Consider the following 15,706-nt stretch of genomic DNA (forward strand, 5'->3'; position numbering starts at 1 on the left):
GGCCCAATTAATAGCATCTCACACAACCCTGCCATTTACTGACCCTGCAAACTCCCACCTGACTCTGCTACCCCATTAGGGCCAGACCTCAAAATTCACCCAGTGCACAGCAAAGCCTAGAGCAGAGCTGGACCTCAGGTTACTGGGGTTGAACACATTTCCCCTAGAATTCAAAATACTGATCTGAAGCAAATGCTTCCACCTGCTGCAAATCTCTGCCTAGCCATTGCTCCCATCTTCTTATTCCTTAATGGACTGATGTTCCACTCCTGCTTATTCATAGCATCACAGTTTGGTCTGGGTTAGAAGGGACCTTAAACCTTATCCAGTTCCAACCCCCTGCCATGGGCAGGGACACCTTCCACTACAGTAGCTTGCTCCAACCTCGTCCAACCTGGCTATTTTAATACCAAACTCTGTTTTTTCTGTTGTTTCTTAAACCTGGCTATTCAAACCTATCCTATTCAAATAAAAATATAAATATACTCGAATGAGCAAGCTTTGTGGTCAAAAAGCCAAGGGGGAGAACAACCCATAGCACAGTCTCTTTGACAGCCCCACACAGAGCGCAGCGAGCTTGAGATGCCAGGTTGAAGACCATCTAGCTAGGAAGCTTTCTGCTTCAGCTACTCATCCTTCAGGAGAAATGTTAATATTCCCTTTATGCAAACTCAGGAGAAGGGTGTGCAGAGATGAGGGTTTGTGAAACAGATCTGGCTCAAATCCAGACTGCGTTGGAGCCCATTGGCCAACGTATTCTGGAGGGAATGGCTTAGAATCATTTGCTGGCAAATGACATTTGCAGGCCCTGATCCTGCGAGCAGCTGCCCGGAGTGCTGCTGCTGAATGCACCAACAGACACGGACACAGACCAGGCTCTGGTCATTCCCAGGGTTACACCAGTGTGACAGCATTGGACTTGAACCCAAAATCAACCCACTCGGTGTAGATTCATCTCCAAGAACAAAAACATTCGTGTACAAAGAGAGCAGGTCAGGAGCCCTCAAGGGAATACATCTCTGAGCATGCAAATGAGGATGGTCTGTTAAATTTGAAAAGAAGGTCTTGGTTTTTTAAGCTCTAAACACTGAGTGGGATTTGGTTTCTTTCTAAGGGGGGGAGAAAAAGCAAAGCAGGAGCCACTGCAGCCCTGGCCAGAGAGCAGCCGATGGGTTACTGACCCAAACTGCGGTTGAAAACCTGCAGCTCTCGGATGCAGGAGATGGAAAGCTTCAGCACTCCTCCAAACCCAGGACCTCTGAGATGAGAGAGGGACAAACAACCACAAACACTGCTCCACGGTGAGCACCGAACAGATTCCTGCCTTTAAACACAGGGGTATTGCAGTCCCCCTACCAACTATAAAACATACTCCTGTGAAAATACATCACTGGTCATTTAACAGAACCAGCCCCCCAACAAGAGCATGAAACTGGGAGAAAAGGGCCTCTCTCCTTGCAGAATTGTTCTTTGGGGGAATGAGACCCCCATACCCAGAACAGAGTCCTGAGAGGACAGATACAAGCCCCAGCTGTATAAAAGTGTTTATTTCCCATAGCTAATCCTGAGTGCACAGGTGTGGCACTTGCCACAGGAATAAGAGGTACCAGGACAGCAGCTGTCCCTCGTTCTGACACCACTTTCCACCTTTACTCTCTTCTTCTCCAAGGGGCAAAAAAATCACCCCAGCAGGGCCATAGTCTGGGTGAGCCGGAACAGCCCCATGTCACAGAGGTGACACTCATTGCTAGAAACCCAGCCTGGGTTGTGTTGGAAGGGACCTCAAAGCTCCTTCAGCTCCAACCCCTGCCATGGGCAGGGACCCCTTCCACTGGAGCAGCTTGCTCCAAGCCCCTGTGTCCAACCCGCCCTTGAACACTGCCAGGGATGGGGCAGCCACAGCGTCTCTGGGCACCCTGGGACAGCGCCTCAGCACCCTCCCAGGGAAGAGCTTCTGCCTAAGAGCTCATCTCAGTCTCCCCTGGGGCAGGTTCAAGCCATTCCCCTTGGCCTGTCCCTACATCCCTTGTCCCAAGCCCCTCTCCAGGTTCCCTGCAGCCCCTTCAGGCACTGGAGCTGCTCTCAGGTCTCCCCTTGAGGAGCCTTCTCTTCTCCAGGCTGCCCCAGCCCAGCTCTCTCAGCCTGGCTCCAGAGCAGAGCTGCCCCAGCCCTCGCAGCATCTCCATGGCCTCCTCTGGACTCACTCCAACAGTCCCACATCCCTCTTGTGATGTTGCCCCAGAACTGGAGGCAGTACCGCGGGGGGGGGGGGCACCCCAGAGTGCAGCAGAAGGGGTGAATCCCCTCCCTCGACCTGCTGCTCACGCTCTGGGGATGCAGCCCAGCACACAGTCGGCTTGTTTGGACTGCCAGCTCCTCGTGGAGCTGTTTTTCTATCTTAGCAGCACATTTGCTTATCTAAAAAGCAAGACACACGCTCCAAGTGCCATGAGGGCGCAGCACAGGGCAGAGGAATCCAACAGAAAGTTATTTGCCTTTGAACACAAGCTCACCCCTCCACAAGTCACCTGCCAACAACAGCCAGCACCGGTGCAGCAAGTGCAGAGCGTACATGGAGTGGCACATCGCCAGCCCTGGATGGCAGCACAGACGGATGTGCCGAGGACTAACCCTCACTCTGCCATGACTGGAAGGGACTTCTCCCTCCGAGCTGCTCTTCCTGCTGAGGGGATCCTTAGGTCCCCTTTCATTGAAAATAAACAGCTCCTAAATACAGCTAAAGGTTTCCAGGACAGAGAAGAGCAGAGCGTGGGGAACACAAGTGTTCAACTCCTGCAAAAATAATGTGCTGGAGAGCTTGGACACGTTTCAAACTGTGACAAAATAACCTGTGGGAGCAAACGTTTAATACTGGGGAGAGGAAAAAGGCTTGATTAATCAGCTACTGAAGTTGCATCTTTGCAGGGCTTCAGCAAGAGTCAGCCAGCCCATTCTGCAGTGAGCATTTAAACAGAGAACACACAACTCCCTTGTATTTCTCCAGACTTTCCCATCCAAAAAAAAACGCAAAAAAAAAACACCCCCCAAAAAAATAAAATAAAAAAAAAACAACAAACCAAACCCAATCCACCCCCAACCCACCTCTCTGTGCTCCCTGCAAGGAAACAATCTATGTTTGAGGGGAAGGGATGGGGCGGAGGCGGGGGAGAAGAGGGGTAGAGGCTTTGCCTTAACTTGAAAATAAACAAGTTGCAGCACATGTGCACGCACACAAACACCGCACATCTGAAACCCATCATGTCCAATTTACAGGCTCACATTTCCTCCCTTCTGCAGCTCCAAAACACTCCACACCCGCAAACCCCGGGGCCTTTCCAGCCGCCCCCCCTTCCCCACTCACCATACTGAAGTCCAGCAGGTCACTGAGCTCTTTGTCTGTCCCAACTGCAGCCATTCTCTGCTGCTGCTGCTGCTGATTCATACTCCCACAGACTCAACAGTGGCAGTCCTAGAGCAAGCGAGGGGGAGGGGAAGGAGATATTTTAATGACTACAGCAAACTACCCACCCCATTGATGAATATTTTAAAAAGACGGAGCAAGAGAGAAAGGGGCGAGCAAAGAAAAACCCTTTTGCGCGGCTCCAGCAGCCAGCCGGAGTCCTCGCACAGCACCCAGAGGCAGGAACAAGCGCTCCATTGAGCAGACACACTTGGATGTTAGTTTTTTTGCTGCCAATTCCACTAGTTCAGGGCCAATTCTGTTCCTGGCGTGTGGCGAATGAAGGGGGGGGGGGGGAATAAGGGGGGGGGGAAGAGTCAACTCATTTATCAAAGGGTTCAGGCAAGTTATCACTCAGGCGCTTGTCTGGCTCGGCTCCCTCCTCCTTCCCCCCCCCCCCCCCCCCTTGTCCTTGCTTAGTTTTGCTTAAAAAGCCAAAAGAAAAAGGTCTGATCTTGGGCCTCTTTCCTTCGGGTGGCTGAGCACCTGCAGCTGCTTGCTCAGGGGCTAAAGTCGGGGGCTGAGAGCTGAAACCTCTCTGCTCCCCCCAAAAAGTGACTGGGAAGAATAAAATAAAAAAGGCAAGTTTGTTTTCAGAAGGACTTGGCATAAAAAAATAAAGAGCCCTCCAGGCAACCTGGCAAGATAGGGAAATATTCTTCCTAATTTTACTGATTCTTTTTGGTTTATTTGGGTTCTGTTTTTTTTTCTTAAAGGAAGATTGTGAGCTTTTGGGCCACTGATAGAAAAACAGTTCTTCAGGAGGGAGGCTTGGGATGAGACAAAAGATTCCTTTTGGGGGGGGGGGGGGTGTGCTTTTCAGGACCTCATTCATAGCTACAAAGAGCAGCTGGCCAATAAATTTAACTCCTCAATCATAAGCTTTAAGGAAAAAGCAGAAAACTCCACGCTATCCAACGCGTTTGTGGGTTTCAGACTCCACCACATTTCAATGACGTTCCTAAACCAAAGCAGCAACCAGCCCCGAGTGTAGAAATCCCGTTTGCCACTACAAAACCCACCCGGGGTGTGTGCGTGTGTGTGTGGGGGGGTATTTTATCTTATTTTTCAGTTCTTTTCAGTGGCATCCACAGTCAAATCGCTTCTAAAGCACCCTATACACAACCCCAACCCCGGTGCTGGGCGGCCGGGGGACACCCCCATGTCCTTGTTAGACCCCCGCAAAACACCGCAGAGCCCTCGGGGCGACCGGCAGCCGGTGCCGAGCTCGCCAAACTTCCAACAATACTTCCTCACCCCGTATGTTCAGTCCGGTATTTAAATAGAGATAGACAGATAGATAGATAGATAAGATAGATAGATAAGATGTACACACACATACATACGTTCTCCCCGCCCCTCGTTTTTACCTCCCGGCCCGGGCGCACAAAGCCCCGGCCAGGCCCCGCCGCGGCCGGGCTAACGCGCAGCAGATGTCGGCGGCTCCTCTCCCCCCCGTCCCGCTCGGGTTTCCTCCAGCGGGGCCCAGCGGCACCTTCTCGCCTCGGACAAAGGCCCGGCCGCCTTGTTTCCCCCCCCCCCCCTCCGCCTCCGCTCCAAGCGCGGCCTGGGCTGAGGTGGGGTTGGGAAGGGAGGCGGGGGGCGGATGTCCCAGCGGCCGCCCCTATCCCGCAGCCCCGCTCCCCGCCGCGGGGGGAGCCCGGAGCACCCCCCGGTTGCTCCCGCAACTTTTGCAGCCGCCCAGACCGGAGCTGGATGGAGGTGGAGGGAGGGGGGGGGAGATGAAGTTCGCTGAACGCCCGGCGACCGACCCACACATACACAGAGCAATGTGCGAAGGGGGGGACCCGATCCCCGACCCCACTCTTCGAGACCCACACACACACGCTTCCAGATACCCCCCCTCCGCGTGTGGGGACCCCCAAGGGCCCGCGCTGCCCGGCCCCGGCAAACTTTACTGAGGGACAATGGAGCCGAACCCGGGGCAGTCCCCGCCGGGAAGGGAATGGGGAGGGAAACAGCGGGTGAAGTCCCATCCCCTGAGCGGCTCCGGGACCGGGGGAAGCTCGTCCGGATTTTATCACTTTATTATAATTGTTATTAATGTATATATTTTTTTTATTATTTAATTGGGGTTTTTTTTACCTGTTCCGGGGCAGGCGCGCGCCCCCCGTGCGTGCGGGGCAGGGGAAGCGCATGAAGGTCCCGCGCTTATGGCAGGCCGGGCCGGGCCGGGCCGGGCCGTGTTGTGCTGGGGGCGGCGGCCGCGGCGCCCAGGGCCGGCGGGCGGGCGGGCGGGCGGGCGGCGGATCCTATTGTTCTCGCACCGCCGGCGGATAGAATATCGCGAAGAAGCGGCGCGATCGCCCCGGCCCGCCCCGCGCCCCGCCCCGGGTCCTAACGCTGCTGCTGCTGCTGCTGCTACCGCCGCTCCGCCTCCCGCTGCTGTTGCTGCGCTCGCCGGCCCCGCTGCCTCCGCATGGTCCCCCCGCGGCAGCGGCGGCGGCGGGGCGAAACGCGACGCTGCCACCCCCCGCACCACCCCTTCGCCTCACGCCCTCACGCCCCGCCCCGGCGGGGCGGCTCACCTCCCTCCGCGCAGTATCCCTCCGCCGCCCGCAGGTGATGGGGGGCGCTGTCTCACACACGCACTCACCCCGCTGCCGTCGAGGGAATGGCGGGCGGCTGGTACCGCGGAGGGACGAGCCCCTGTGGCAGCGCAGAGGGTGGGGTGCGGGGGAGGCACCCCCGAAATGCAGGACTATATTTTCTGGCGGAGGAGACCGGGTAAATGCGCTGTTGAAGGGGCGGGGCGAGAGGGCCTTGACGACACGGGAGCTCCGGTGATGGACTGATAAGGTCTCGGAGTGTCGTCCAATAGAAGGGCTCCACCGCTCCGAGTGGCAAGTGGCGCTGCCAATCAGAACGCGCTCCTTTTCCGTCCCCGCCCACCGAGCGCGGCGGAGGCCGGTGGGCGGCCGCACGTCCGCCGCTTCCCCGACGGGGCGGCCCCGGGAGTGCGGGAGCTGCTCTGGGTCCTGCGGGGCTCCGGGAGCCCGCACCCGGCTGCAGCCGCCCCGCAACCGGACGCGCCCTCGGTGCTGCTCTTTGGGGTGGCTCCGCGTGGGGCCTCCACGGTGCTGGGGACGTCGCGACCCCCGACACGATGCAGCCTCTCGCCCCTATCGGGAAGCGCTGCGAGGTCTCGGGGCGTTGACACCTGCTGCGAAGCCTCGGCGGGCCCCGCAGCACAGAGGGCATCGTGCTGCAACGTCCATGGGTTATATCCAGATCCTCACATCTTTCCGCCTGTTTACCCGCCCCGTTTAACTTCCAAGCTGGAGCCGGCGCTTGGAAGCCAGCCGGCGGGTGCTTTGAATCAAAGGTGCCGCCCGGCCAAGCCCTGGCACCTTGTGTAACGTGCCATGGGGCACCCGGTTCACCGGTGCTGGGGGGGGAAGCTGCTTCCCCCATGGTAAAAAAAACCCTCATTCCATAGGTCTTTAAAACATCACCTGGGAAGAATCATAGAATCATGGAATGGTTCGGGTTGGAAGGGACCTTAAAGCTCATCCAGTGCCAGGGCTGGAGCTGCTGGAGTTTGGGGATGGGATGGGATGGGATGGGAAAGAACCCTGGGAAGGGGACAGTGAGCAGCCCTGGAGGCAAAGCTGAAGGATGTTGGCTGCGTTACATGCAACAGCCAAGGGACTTTTAAAAAGGGCCTGTTGGGACAAGAATGGCTTTAACCTGCCAGAGGGGAGACTGAGATGAGATGAGAGGTGTCCCTGCCCACGGCAGGGGCTGGGACTGCATGAGCTTTAAAGTCCCTTCCAACCCAAACCATCCCATGATGATTCTGTGCTGTCCCCGGAGCCACTGTGCCATGAGGGCACCTTGCCGGGAGTCCCAGGGTGAGGAGGGTGATGGGAGCTTGGGGCTTCGTGCTGCATCCCAGCAGCTTTAAGGAGCACGTTTGAGTTCATATTTGCATTTAGTCACAGTGTGAGTCAGACATTCCAGCCCCGGCTGCCGAAATGCCTCAGCTCTGACTTCTGATTTCCCACTGCAACCTTGTTTTGTTTGGTTTTGGGTTTGGTTTTTTTTCCTATTCCCCCCCCCCCCGCCCCCCCTCCCTTTTCCCTTTCTCCTCTTTTTCTTCCCTTTCTGGCCAGCCCCGTTTCAAAGCAGGTTGGGTTCCCAAGGGAGCAGCGTTGGCACTGGGCACAGGGCAGTGGTGGTGCTGGAGGGGTGGAACAGGACAAAGGGACAGCCATGGACATCCCAGAGAGTTTATTTTTCCCTGCAGCAGGGTGAGGATAAGCCCTTCCAGACTTTGAAGCCATGGGGGGGGGGGGGGGGTTAGAAAAGGAGCCCCCCACATCCCTCCAGCGATGCTTGGGGGTACATGGGGGATGGCTGAATCCATCAGCACCATTTGGCTGCTGCAGCCATCACAGGGAGGCCCCAGGGAAGGACAAAACTGGGTGGTGGGGGGGAAAGGGGGTAGAAGATGAGAAACGTTTTAATTAAGAAAAGCCCCGCAGCTCAGCCAGCACAGAGCCAGGTCCTGCCTCCCATTGTCCCCCCATTGCCCCTTGCTGCCCTCCCGCAGGCAGCAGGCACCCAGAGCCAGGTCCCGCAGGAGCATCGGGGATGCCCAGGGCAGACTTTTGGGGGTGCTGGACCCCCTGAACCGGGGCTGGGGGAAGGGGATGTGCTGAGCGTTTGGCCAGAAAGGCAGTTTTGTTGTTGGTTTCCTGAATGATGCATTCCACATGGCATTGCATCACGCACAGCTGTTACATCACTTTAGCCAGGAAATTTAAAACAAGTGGCCTCGGCTGGAAATGGGGGTTTAATTTTCTTATGGACAACAACAACACCAGGGACAGAGGGAAAAAAAGGCCCCAGAAGTCTCTCTTTTTGGTTGTTTTGTGTTGTTCTGGTTTTAAAACCCGCCCATCTCTCCCGTTTCAGACACTTTGTCCCCAGCTTTCCCCCAGCCTGTTGACGGTGCAGCAGCCAGTCAACCCCGGCCATGGGCTCTCAGTGGGAGCAAGACTTGGCTTGTGCTCTCCAAACAGCCCAGCCAGCAGCCATGGACCCTTTGGCCACGCTGTCCCATTCTCCTCCAAGGGTGTCCACTCCTTCCTGGCCACCCTTGCAACGCAGTGGGGCACCCTCCAGCTCCCAGCCCCGTTGCAGGGTGGTGCTTGTCCCTGTGCTCAGATGCTTCCTGGATCAGAGGGGAAGCACGTGCCACCAGCAGCTCCTTGAAAGCATCATTAGCTTTGTCCACCATCCTCCCTTTGGGTGCTGTTTGTTACGAGTGGTGGCCCCCCAGCTGCCCCCACTGTTATAATGCCATCAGCCGAGTAGTTGGGATCTCCTGTGGGGCAGTTTGGAGTCACAGATCCAAATCCATCCCAGCCTGCAGGGGCTGACACACAGGGACCAGCCTTTGGCACAGCTCCGGGAGACACCCTGGCACAGGGTGCCCAGAGAAGCTGTGGCTGCCCCATCCCTGGCAGTGTTCAAGGGAGGACCCCTCCAACCTGGCCTTGAACACTGCCAGGGATGGGGCAGCCACAGCTTCTCTGGGCACCCTGTGCCAGCGCCTCAGCACCCTCCCAGGGAAGAGCTTCTTCCTAATGTCCAGTCAAGGATGCTCTTTATTCCCTTGGCAGCAGGATTCAGTCCCCATGGCACCTCAAGGGCTGGAGATGCTTTTGTACCCCTGGGCAGTGCGATTCTGCCCAGGGAATATGGAGAAGTCTGAAAACCTTGCCTTAAACTGCCTTAAAATCAACCAAAACCGAGCAGGGATCATGAGGAAGCCCTTGGGCTGGTGTCTCAGAGGAGCAACATGGTATCCTGCAGCCCACAGCCCAGGGTAGCAACCGCCTACCAACAGGAAACCCTCAGTATGTTTGTGTGCTGGGGAATCTCCTCTGAATGGAAACAAAAGGCACCTCCGCACCCAAAAACCATCTTAGCATCTCCTCTGAGGTGTAGGGGCATCTCCTGGGGTGGCTGGGGGGGGACACACAACTGTCTTCCATCACCAGGAGGCAGGGATGAAGGTTGGGGTTGGCTGAGATGGCTCCTGGGTGGGAGAAGGTTGATGGGGGATGTAGGAGATGCTGCTGGGAAATGACCTGATCCCCAGTGGTGCAGACAGCCGTGGCCTGGGCAGAGGCACAAGGAGGGAGCCCAAGGGAAGGAGGGGAGGGAAAAGAGGGAAGGAGTAAGGTGCAAAGGCCAAGGGAGGTGGAGGAGAAGAAATAGCTGCTACGGGAGTTGGGTGCAGAGCAGGGGACAGGGATGGGAGCCTTGCCCCATAGGTGCTGTCCTGGATGCCAGATGGGGCATCCAGCACCTCTTCACAGGTGAAAGCAGCAGGATCTGGGGGCGGTTGTCAAACCTTGCCAGTGGAGAAGGGAAGTGGCAGAACGCATCCAAAGGACTCCCAATGTACCCCTGCCAGCTGCAAAAGTCCCCCTCCACTCAGCCCAGTGAAGAAGGAACGAGAGTAGATGGCAGGGTTTTGCCTGGCTGAGCTGGGCTTTGGAGCTGGGCTGGACGTGTCCCTTTAACGGGGCTCGGCTCCCGTTTCTTCAGGCTAAACAGTCAAATGCATCACCGCGGTGGCTGAGGCTCAGAGCCTTGCAGTTTGCACCCGTGCCCCAAAGCGGAGCTGCTCCAGCCCCTGAGGACTGTGGTGGCCTCTGTGCCCTTGCTGCGGGGGAAGGAGAGGGCACAGGTGGGACCAGGCGGGGGATTTCCCTTCCCTACCCACACTCCACACTTCTTCCCTTGGTGGGTTTCGAGATACAACGTCAGGTTTCAGCATCATCTCCGCTGTGCTGCGGGGAGACCCCCCCCTGCGGTCCTGGTCCAGCTCTGGGGCAGCAGCACAAGAGGGATGTGGAGCTGCTGGAGCGAGGCCAGAGGAGGCCATGGAGATGCTGCGAGGGCTGGAGCAGCTCTGCTCTGGAGCCAGGCTGAGAGAGCTGGGCTGGGGCAGCCTGGAGAAGAGAAGGCTCCTCAAGGGGAGCAGAGCATCCCCTGTGCCCTGTCCCAGCCATAGGGCAGGGCAGAGGCTGCTGCTGAGGGGGCATCACCCCAGGGTGCATGTTCCATGGGAGAGCACCCAAAATGCCCGCAGCGTGTCTGTGGGTGCCTGTGGTGCAGCTGAAGCTGGGTCCCCCCCCAGCATGCCCCCCCCCACAGCTGCAGCTTTCCAGGGTCTTTAGGGAGCAGTGGGGCACAGAGGGGAGATGGGGCAACATCCAAAGGTGGCTTAAGGGAGACCAGAGGAGGAGGAGGCTGAGGAGATGCACGTGAAATGATAGAGCAGCAAACCCCATCTCCCCATGGCTGTGGCCGCAGGGAGTTTGCCAGTCAGGGGGGAGAAAGAATATCTGTGGGCACCCAGGGGTTGGCCTCAAGCTGCACCAGGGCAGGTTTAGATGGAACTGAGGAACAATTCCTGCCCCAGAGGGTGCTCAGGCATTGGAACAGGCTGCCCAGGGCAGGGCTGCAGTCACCATCCCTGCAAGTGTTCACACAGTGTGGAGACGAGGCCTCAGTGCCATGGGGCAGGGTTGGCCTTGGCAGTGCTGGGCACAGTTGGATTTGATGCTCTTGATGGTCTTTTCCACCCTGCTTCTATGATTCCAGCAGTGCCCAAGTGTCAGGGACATTTGGGATGGAGCAGGGTGCTGTGACTCTGGCTCCCGGCCGCACTGCCGTAGGCTGGGGACCCCTATGAACCTCCCCCCCATTGCTGCCTGTGTCCCTGCAGGGCCCTGCCACCCGTCCCCATGGCAGGGGGGAGGTGGGCTGGTGGGGGGGGGGGGGGGGAGGGTAATGGCACAGGAAGCCAGATTAACGGTGAAATCTGGGGCAGCCCCATCTGTCAGGCGTCTCCTGTGCGGATCCGCTGTGATCCCCCTGCAGTGCCCCCCCTCCTGCATCCCCTCCCCACTCCCTGGCAACCCACATCCGGGGGCTGCGGGACTGTCCTTGGGGGGGGAGAGGAGGCCCTGGGGTGCTGGAGGGGCTTTTAACCCCTATTAAAGCCTGGAGGTGCCTTTTGTTCCCAGGCTCCAAGCTCTCCTCCAGCTCGGATCCCGGACATCCCGGTGTTTTCTCCTTCTTTGAGGTCTCCAGAAAGCTCCAGGGCAGGGGATTGGGGGGGGGATCAGGAAGGAGGAAAACCCTCACCTTTGGGGGGCGAAAGGGCAGGAGGGGGCCTGAACCCCCACTTGTGCAGCCGAGCCCCATCTCTGCAGTTGGAACTGGGTGAGCTTTAAGGTCCCTTCCAACCCAAAGCAGGCTGGGGTTCTGTGAGTCTGTGGTCTTAAGAAGTGGCTTGGAAACCCCCAGCCCTGCTTCAGCCCTGCAGGCTGCTGGGTGCTGTGCAGGAAGGGATGCCCCATCCCTGGAGACATCCAGGGCCAGGCAACCTGATCTAGCTGAGGATGTCCCTGCTCCCTGCACCCGGTTGGACTGGATGAGCCTTAAGGTCCTTTCCAACCCAAACTATTCCATGAGTCCATCAGACTGGGCAGGAGGACATGGACCTGTCTGAAGGGAAACCGTGCCTGGGGCTGTGTGTGTGTGACCTGGGGCTGCGGGGCCACATTCACCTGCCTGGGTGTGCGGTGACCTCAGTTTAACTTGGCAGTCACCAGGGACCTTTATCTTATCTCTACATCAAGCTGTGCTCAAGCTAAACAAGTGCCAAGTGCCTTGGCTTCCCCTGCTCCTGCCTCATCACTGTGCTCCGGGCACTGAGCTGGCAACCAGCTTTGCCCTGGATCAATCCAGGGGAACAGGGCTTGCTCCCAGCCCTGCAGCCCTCCTCCATCCGCAGCATCCTGGGAAGGGGAGGTTGAGATGCTGGTGTCATCCTGAGGGCTGAAGCTAAACCCAGCTGCGCTCCAGGCCTGGAGGTGCTCAGTGGGTGCTATGGGGTGGGCAGGTGGGATGTAAAAGGTGTAGAACCATAAATCCCAGCCTGGCTTGGGTTGGAAGGGACCTTAAAGCTCCTCCAGCTCCAACCCCTGCCACGGGCAGGGACCCCTTCCACTGGAGCAGCTTGCTCCAAGCCCCTGTGTCCAACCTGCCCTTGAACACTGCCAGGGATGGGGCAGCCACAGCTTCTCTGGGCACCCTGTGCCAGCGCCTCAGCACCCTCATTATAAACAACTAATTCCTTACATCCAACCTGAATCTCCCGTGTTAAGGTTTGAAGCCGATCTCACCTGCTCCGATGTCACCCTGGTTTATAGCTCACTGCTTCCCTTTCCTTCCAGCTTTTCAACCTAAATACTGGGCTTTTTCCTCGGAGCAACTGCAGGAGCCAGGGATGGGCAGCTCAGGAAAGCTCCTTGCCCTGCAGTGCTCCCCATTCAAGGCGCTCATTGCACTTGGCTCATCTTTGCTGTCGAGAGTTGCCACTTCTCAGGTGCAGGCAGAGCTGCATGGGGGGCACATCCCCCCCCCCCCCCCCAGCCCTGCCTCTGATGCTCTGCGGTTTCCCTCCCTGCTCCAGGGCCCCCTGGGCTTGGGTACCAGCGCGATGCAGGCAGCAGGATGTGACCTCAGCCACTGAGGGGGAGGTGGCCGGGATGCTGGGGGGGTGGGGGTGCTGTTTACAAGCCACCAGTGGGGCTCCCCTCTCAACCATCGCCTCCTGCAACCTTCCCGCAGCCCCGGCAATGCCGTGAGTGCGCCAGGGATGGGGCTGACAGCGTTTGCCGGGGCCGGACTGGGACCTGGCCGTGGTGACGGTGAGGAAGTGCCCTGAGGCCCTCAGGCTCCGCCATCAAATGGACCCGGTAGCACTGGGACTGTGGGGTCAGTGCCGGGGGGCACGGCTGGGGCTCAGCACCCATCCTGCTCCCCTCCTGGGCTCCTCAGTCACGTGGTGAAAGGGCACAGCGGTCACGGGGTCAGAGGGTGCAGAACCGCAAAGGTCACGCCGGGGTCAAAGGTTATGAGGTCAGAAGGCGAATGACGCGAAGGCGTAACGGGTAAAGGCCACTGGGTCAAGGGCAATGGGGTCAGAGGTCAAAGATCACGTGACCCGAGGTCAAAAGTCGCAAGAGGTCAAACATCACCTGTTCAGTGGAATAAAGGATCATGGGACTGATGGGAAACTGCCACATGGGCAGAAGTCAAAGGTCATAAGGTCTAAGGTCAGATGGCAAAGGGTCAAAGGTCGATGGAGCAGAAGTCAGTGGTCACCCCATCAGAGGCCGCTGCTCATGATGTAAAAAAGCCAATGGTCATGTGACAAAGGTCAAAGGTCGTGGACAAAGGTCACGGGGTCAAAGGTCGCGATGAAGGCCGCGGGGTCACAGCGGTCGGTGCTGGCCCCGGGAGCTCCCGAGCGGCGCGAGGGGGCAGGGCCGGGACTGAGCGGCAGGGGGCGCCAGAGACCGGGAATGGGGGTACCCGAGCGGATCCGCTTCCTGCATCCGCATCCCCCATCCTGCACCTGCATCCCTCCATCCTGCATCCCCATCCCTTCATCCTGCACCTGCATCCCTCCATCTTGCATCCCCATCCCTTCATCCTGCACCTGCATCCCTCCATCCTGCATCCCCATCCCTTCATCCTGCATCCCCATCCCTTCATCCTGCACCTGCATCCCTCCATCCTGCATCCGCATCCCTCATGCTGCACCCCCATCCCTTCATCCTGCATCTCCATCCCTCCATCCTGCACCCCCATCCCTTCAACCTGCACCCCCATCCCTTCATCCTGCATCCCCATCCCTCCATCCTGCATCCCCATCCCTTCATCCTGCACCTGCATCCCTCCATCCTGCATCCCCATCCCTTCATCCTGCACCTGCATCCCTCCATCCTGCATCCCCATCCCTTCATCCTGCATCCCCATCCCTTCATCCTGCACCTGCATCCCTCCATCCTGCATTCCCATCTCTTCATCCTGCACCTGCATCCCTCCATCCTGCATCCGCATCCCTCATCCTGCATCCGCATCCCTCATCCTGCACCCCCATCCCTTCATCCTGCACCCCCATCCCTTCATCCTGCATCCCCGTCCCTCCATCCTGCATCCCCATCCCTTCATCCTGCACCTGCATCCCTCCATCCTGCATCCCCATCCCTTCATCCTGCATCCCCATCCCTCCATCCTGCACACCCATCCCTCCATCCTGCACCCCCATCCCTCCATCCTGCACCCCCATCCCTCCATCCTGCACCCCCATCCCTCCATCCTGCACCCCCATCCCTTCATCCTGCATCCCCATCCCTTCATCCTGCACCTGCATCCCTTCATCCTGCACCCCCATCCGTTCATCCTGCATCCCCATCCCTCCATCCTGCACCCCAATCCTCCATCCTGCACCCCCATCCCTCATCCTGCACCCCCATCCCTTCATCCTGCACCCCCATCCCTTCATCCTGCACCCCCAATCCTCCATCCTGCACCTCCATCCCTTCATCCTGCACCTGCATCCCTTCTCCTGCAGCCCCGATCCTCCATCCTGCATCCCCATTGCTCATCCTGCACCTCCCATCCCTCATCCTGCACCCCCATCCCTCATCCTGTACCCTCCATCCCTCCATTCTACATCCTGCACCCTTCCACCCCACACCTCTTCACCCAGAGCTGGCCCTCCTGGATTCCTGCTGCATCAGGCATCCCACTGTGCCTCAGTTTCCCCAGGGAGCACACCACTCCTGGCACCCCCTGGCATTCCCTGTCCTACTCCCCTTGGAAGGGACGTCTCCCTTGTGGTGAACCCAGGCTCCAAATCCACCCCTTGCCCTCCCCAAGCCAGCAGCATCCCACTGCTGCTGCATTCCTGACACACTGCCCTGCCCCTGCACCCCCTGCATCCTGGAGCCCCCCATGCATCCCTAGGGACCGCGAGTGTCACCGTGGCAACCAGTGATGGTCAGCAGCCGGTGACCCGGGTGCCCTGGAGGGAGCCCTGGCCCTGGCTGGGGTCGCTGGGGTCAATCAATCTCATTGCTATGCACAGAGCCCTTCACTGACATAAGCAGTGCCAGGGCTGGAAACGGGATGAAACGGGACAAAACGGGGGTGGGGGGGACGACCAACGGTATAAAACTGACACAAAGGGGTTGTTCCAAAGGCAAGTCCCAGTCTCACCCCATAGAGACACCCTGAGATGAGCCCCTCTGCGGGGACTTGGGGTCCTAGGGTGCCTGGTGGGGGGGTCTGAGGCTGCGGGGAGGGTGTCTGTGCTGCACTAGCAGCCAGGGGCTGCCCCTT

General features: G+C 58.4%; 1 protein-coding gene across 19 annotated transcripts in view; it reads right to left on the reverse strand.

Moving 5' to 3' along the window:
- TCF3 (transcription factor 3) overlaps positions 1-5,957 on the reverse strand; it is a 69,385-nt gene extending 63,428 nt beyond the window's left edge. For 7 of the 19 annotated variants that reach the window (XM_057424571.1, XM_057424563.1, XM_057424561.1 and 4 more), the window contains exons 1-2: positions 5,567-5,954; positions 3,362-3,469 (exon numbers count right to left, since the gene is read on the reverse strand). In XM_057424571.1, the coding sequence (XP_057280554.1) occupies positions 3,362-3,442 (81 nt within the window). In that variant the 5' untranslated portion in view covers positions 3,443-3,469; positions 5,567-5,954. Of the gene's footprint in view, positions 1-3,361; positions 3,470-4,806; positions 4,831-5,566 lie in introns of those variants that run through there. The other 12 variants (XM_057424570.1, XM_057424554.1, XM_057424566.1 and 9 more) reach the window with 4 other exon arrangements.
- Between the last annotated feature and the right edge of the window lie 9,749 nt (positions 5,958-15,706).

This window comes from Pezoporus wallicus, unplaced genomic scaffold, assembly GCF_028554395.1.
Source record: "Pezoporus wallicus isolate ANWC-B61680 ecotype Strahan unplaced genomic scaffold, APGP_CSIRO_Pwel_v1 contig_8376, whole genome shotgun sequence".
In the NCBI taxonomy this organism is placed as follows: domain Eukaryota; kingdom Metazoa; phylum Chordata; class Aves; order Psittaciformes; family Psittacidae; genus Pezoporus; species Pezoporus wallicus.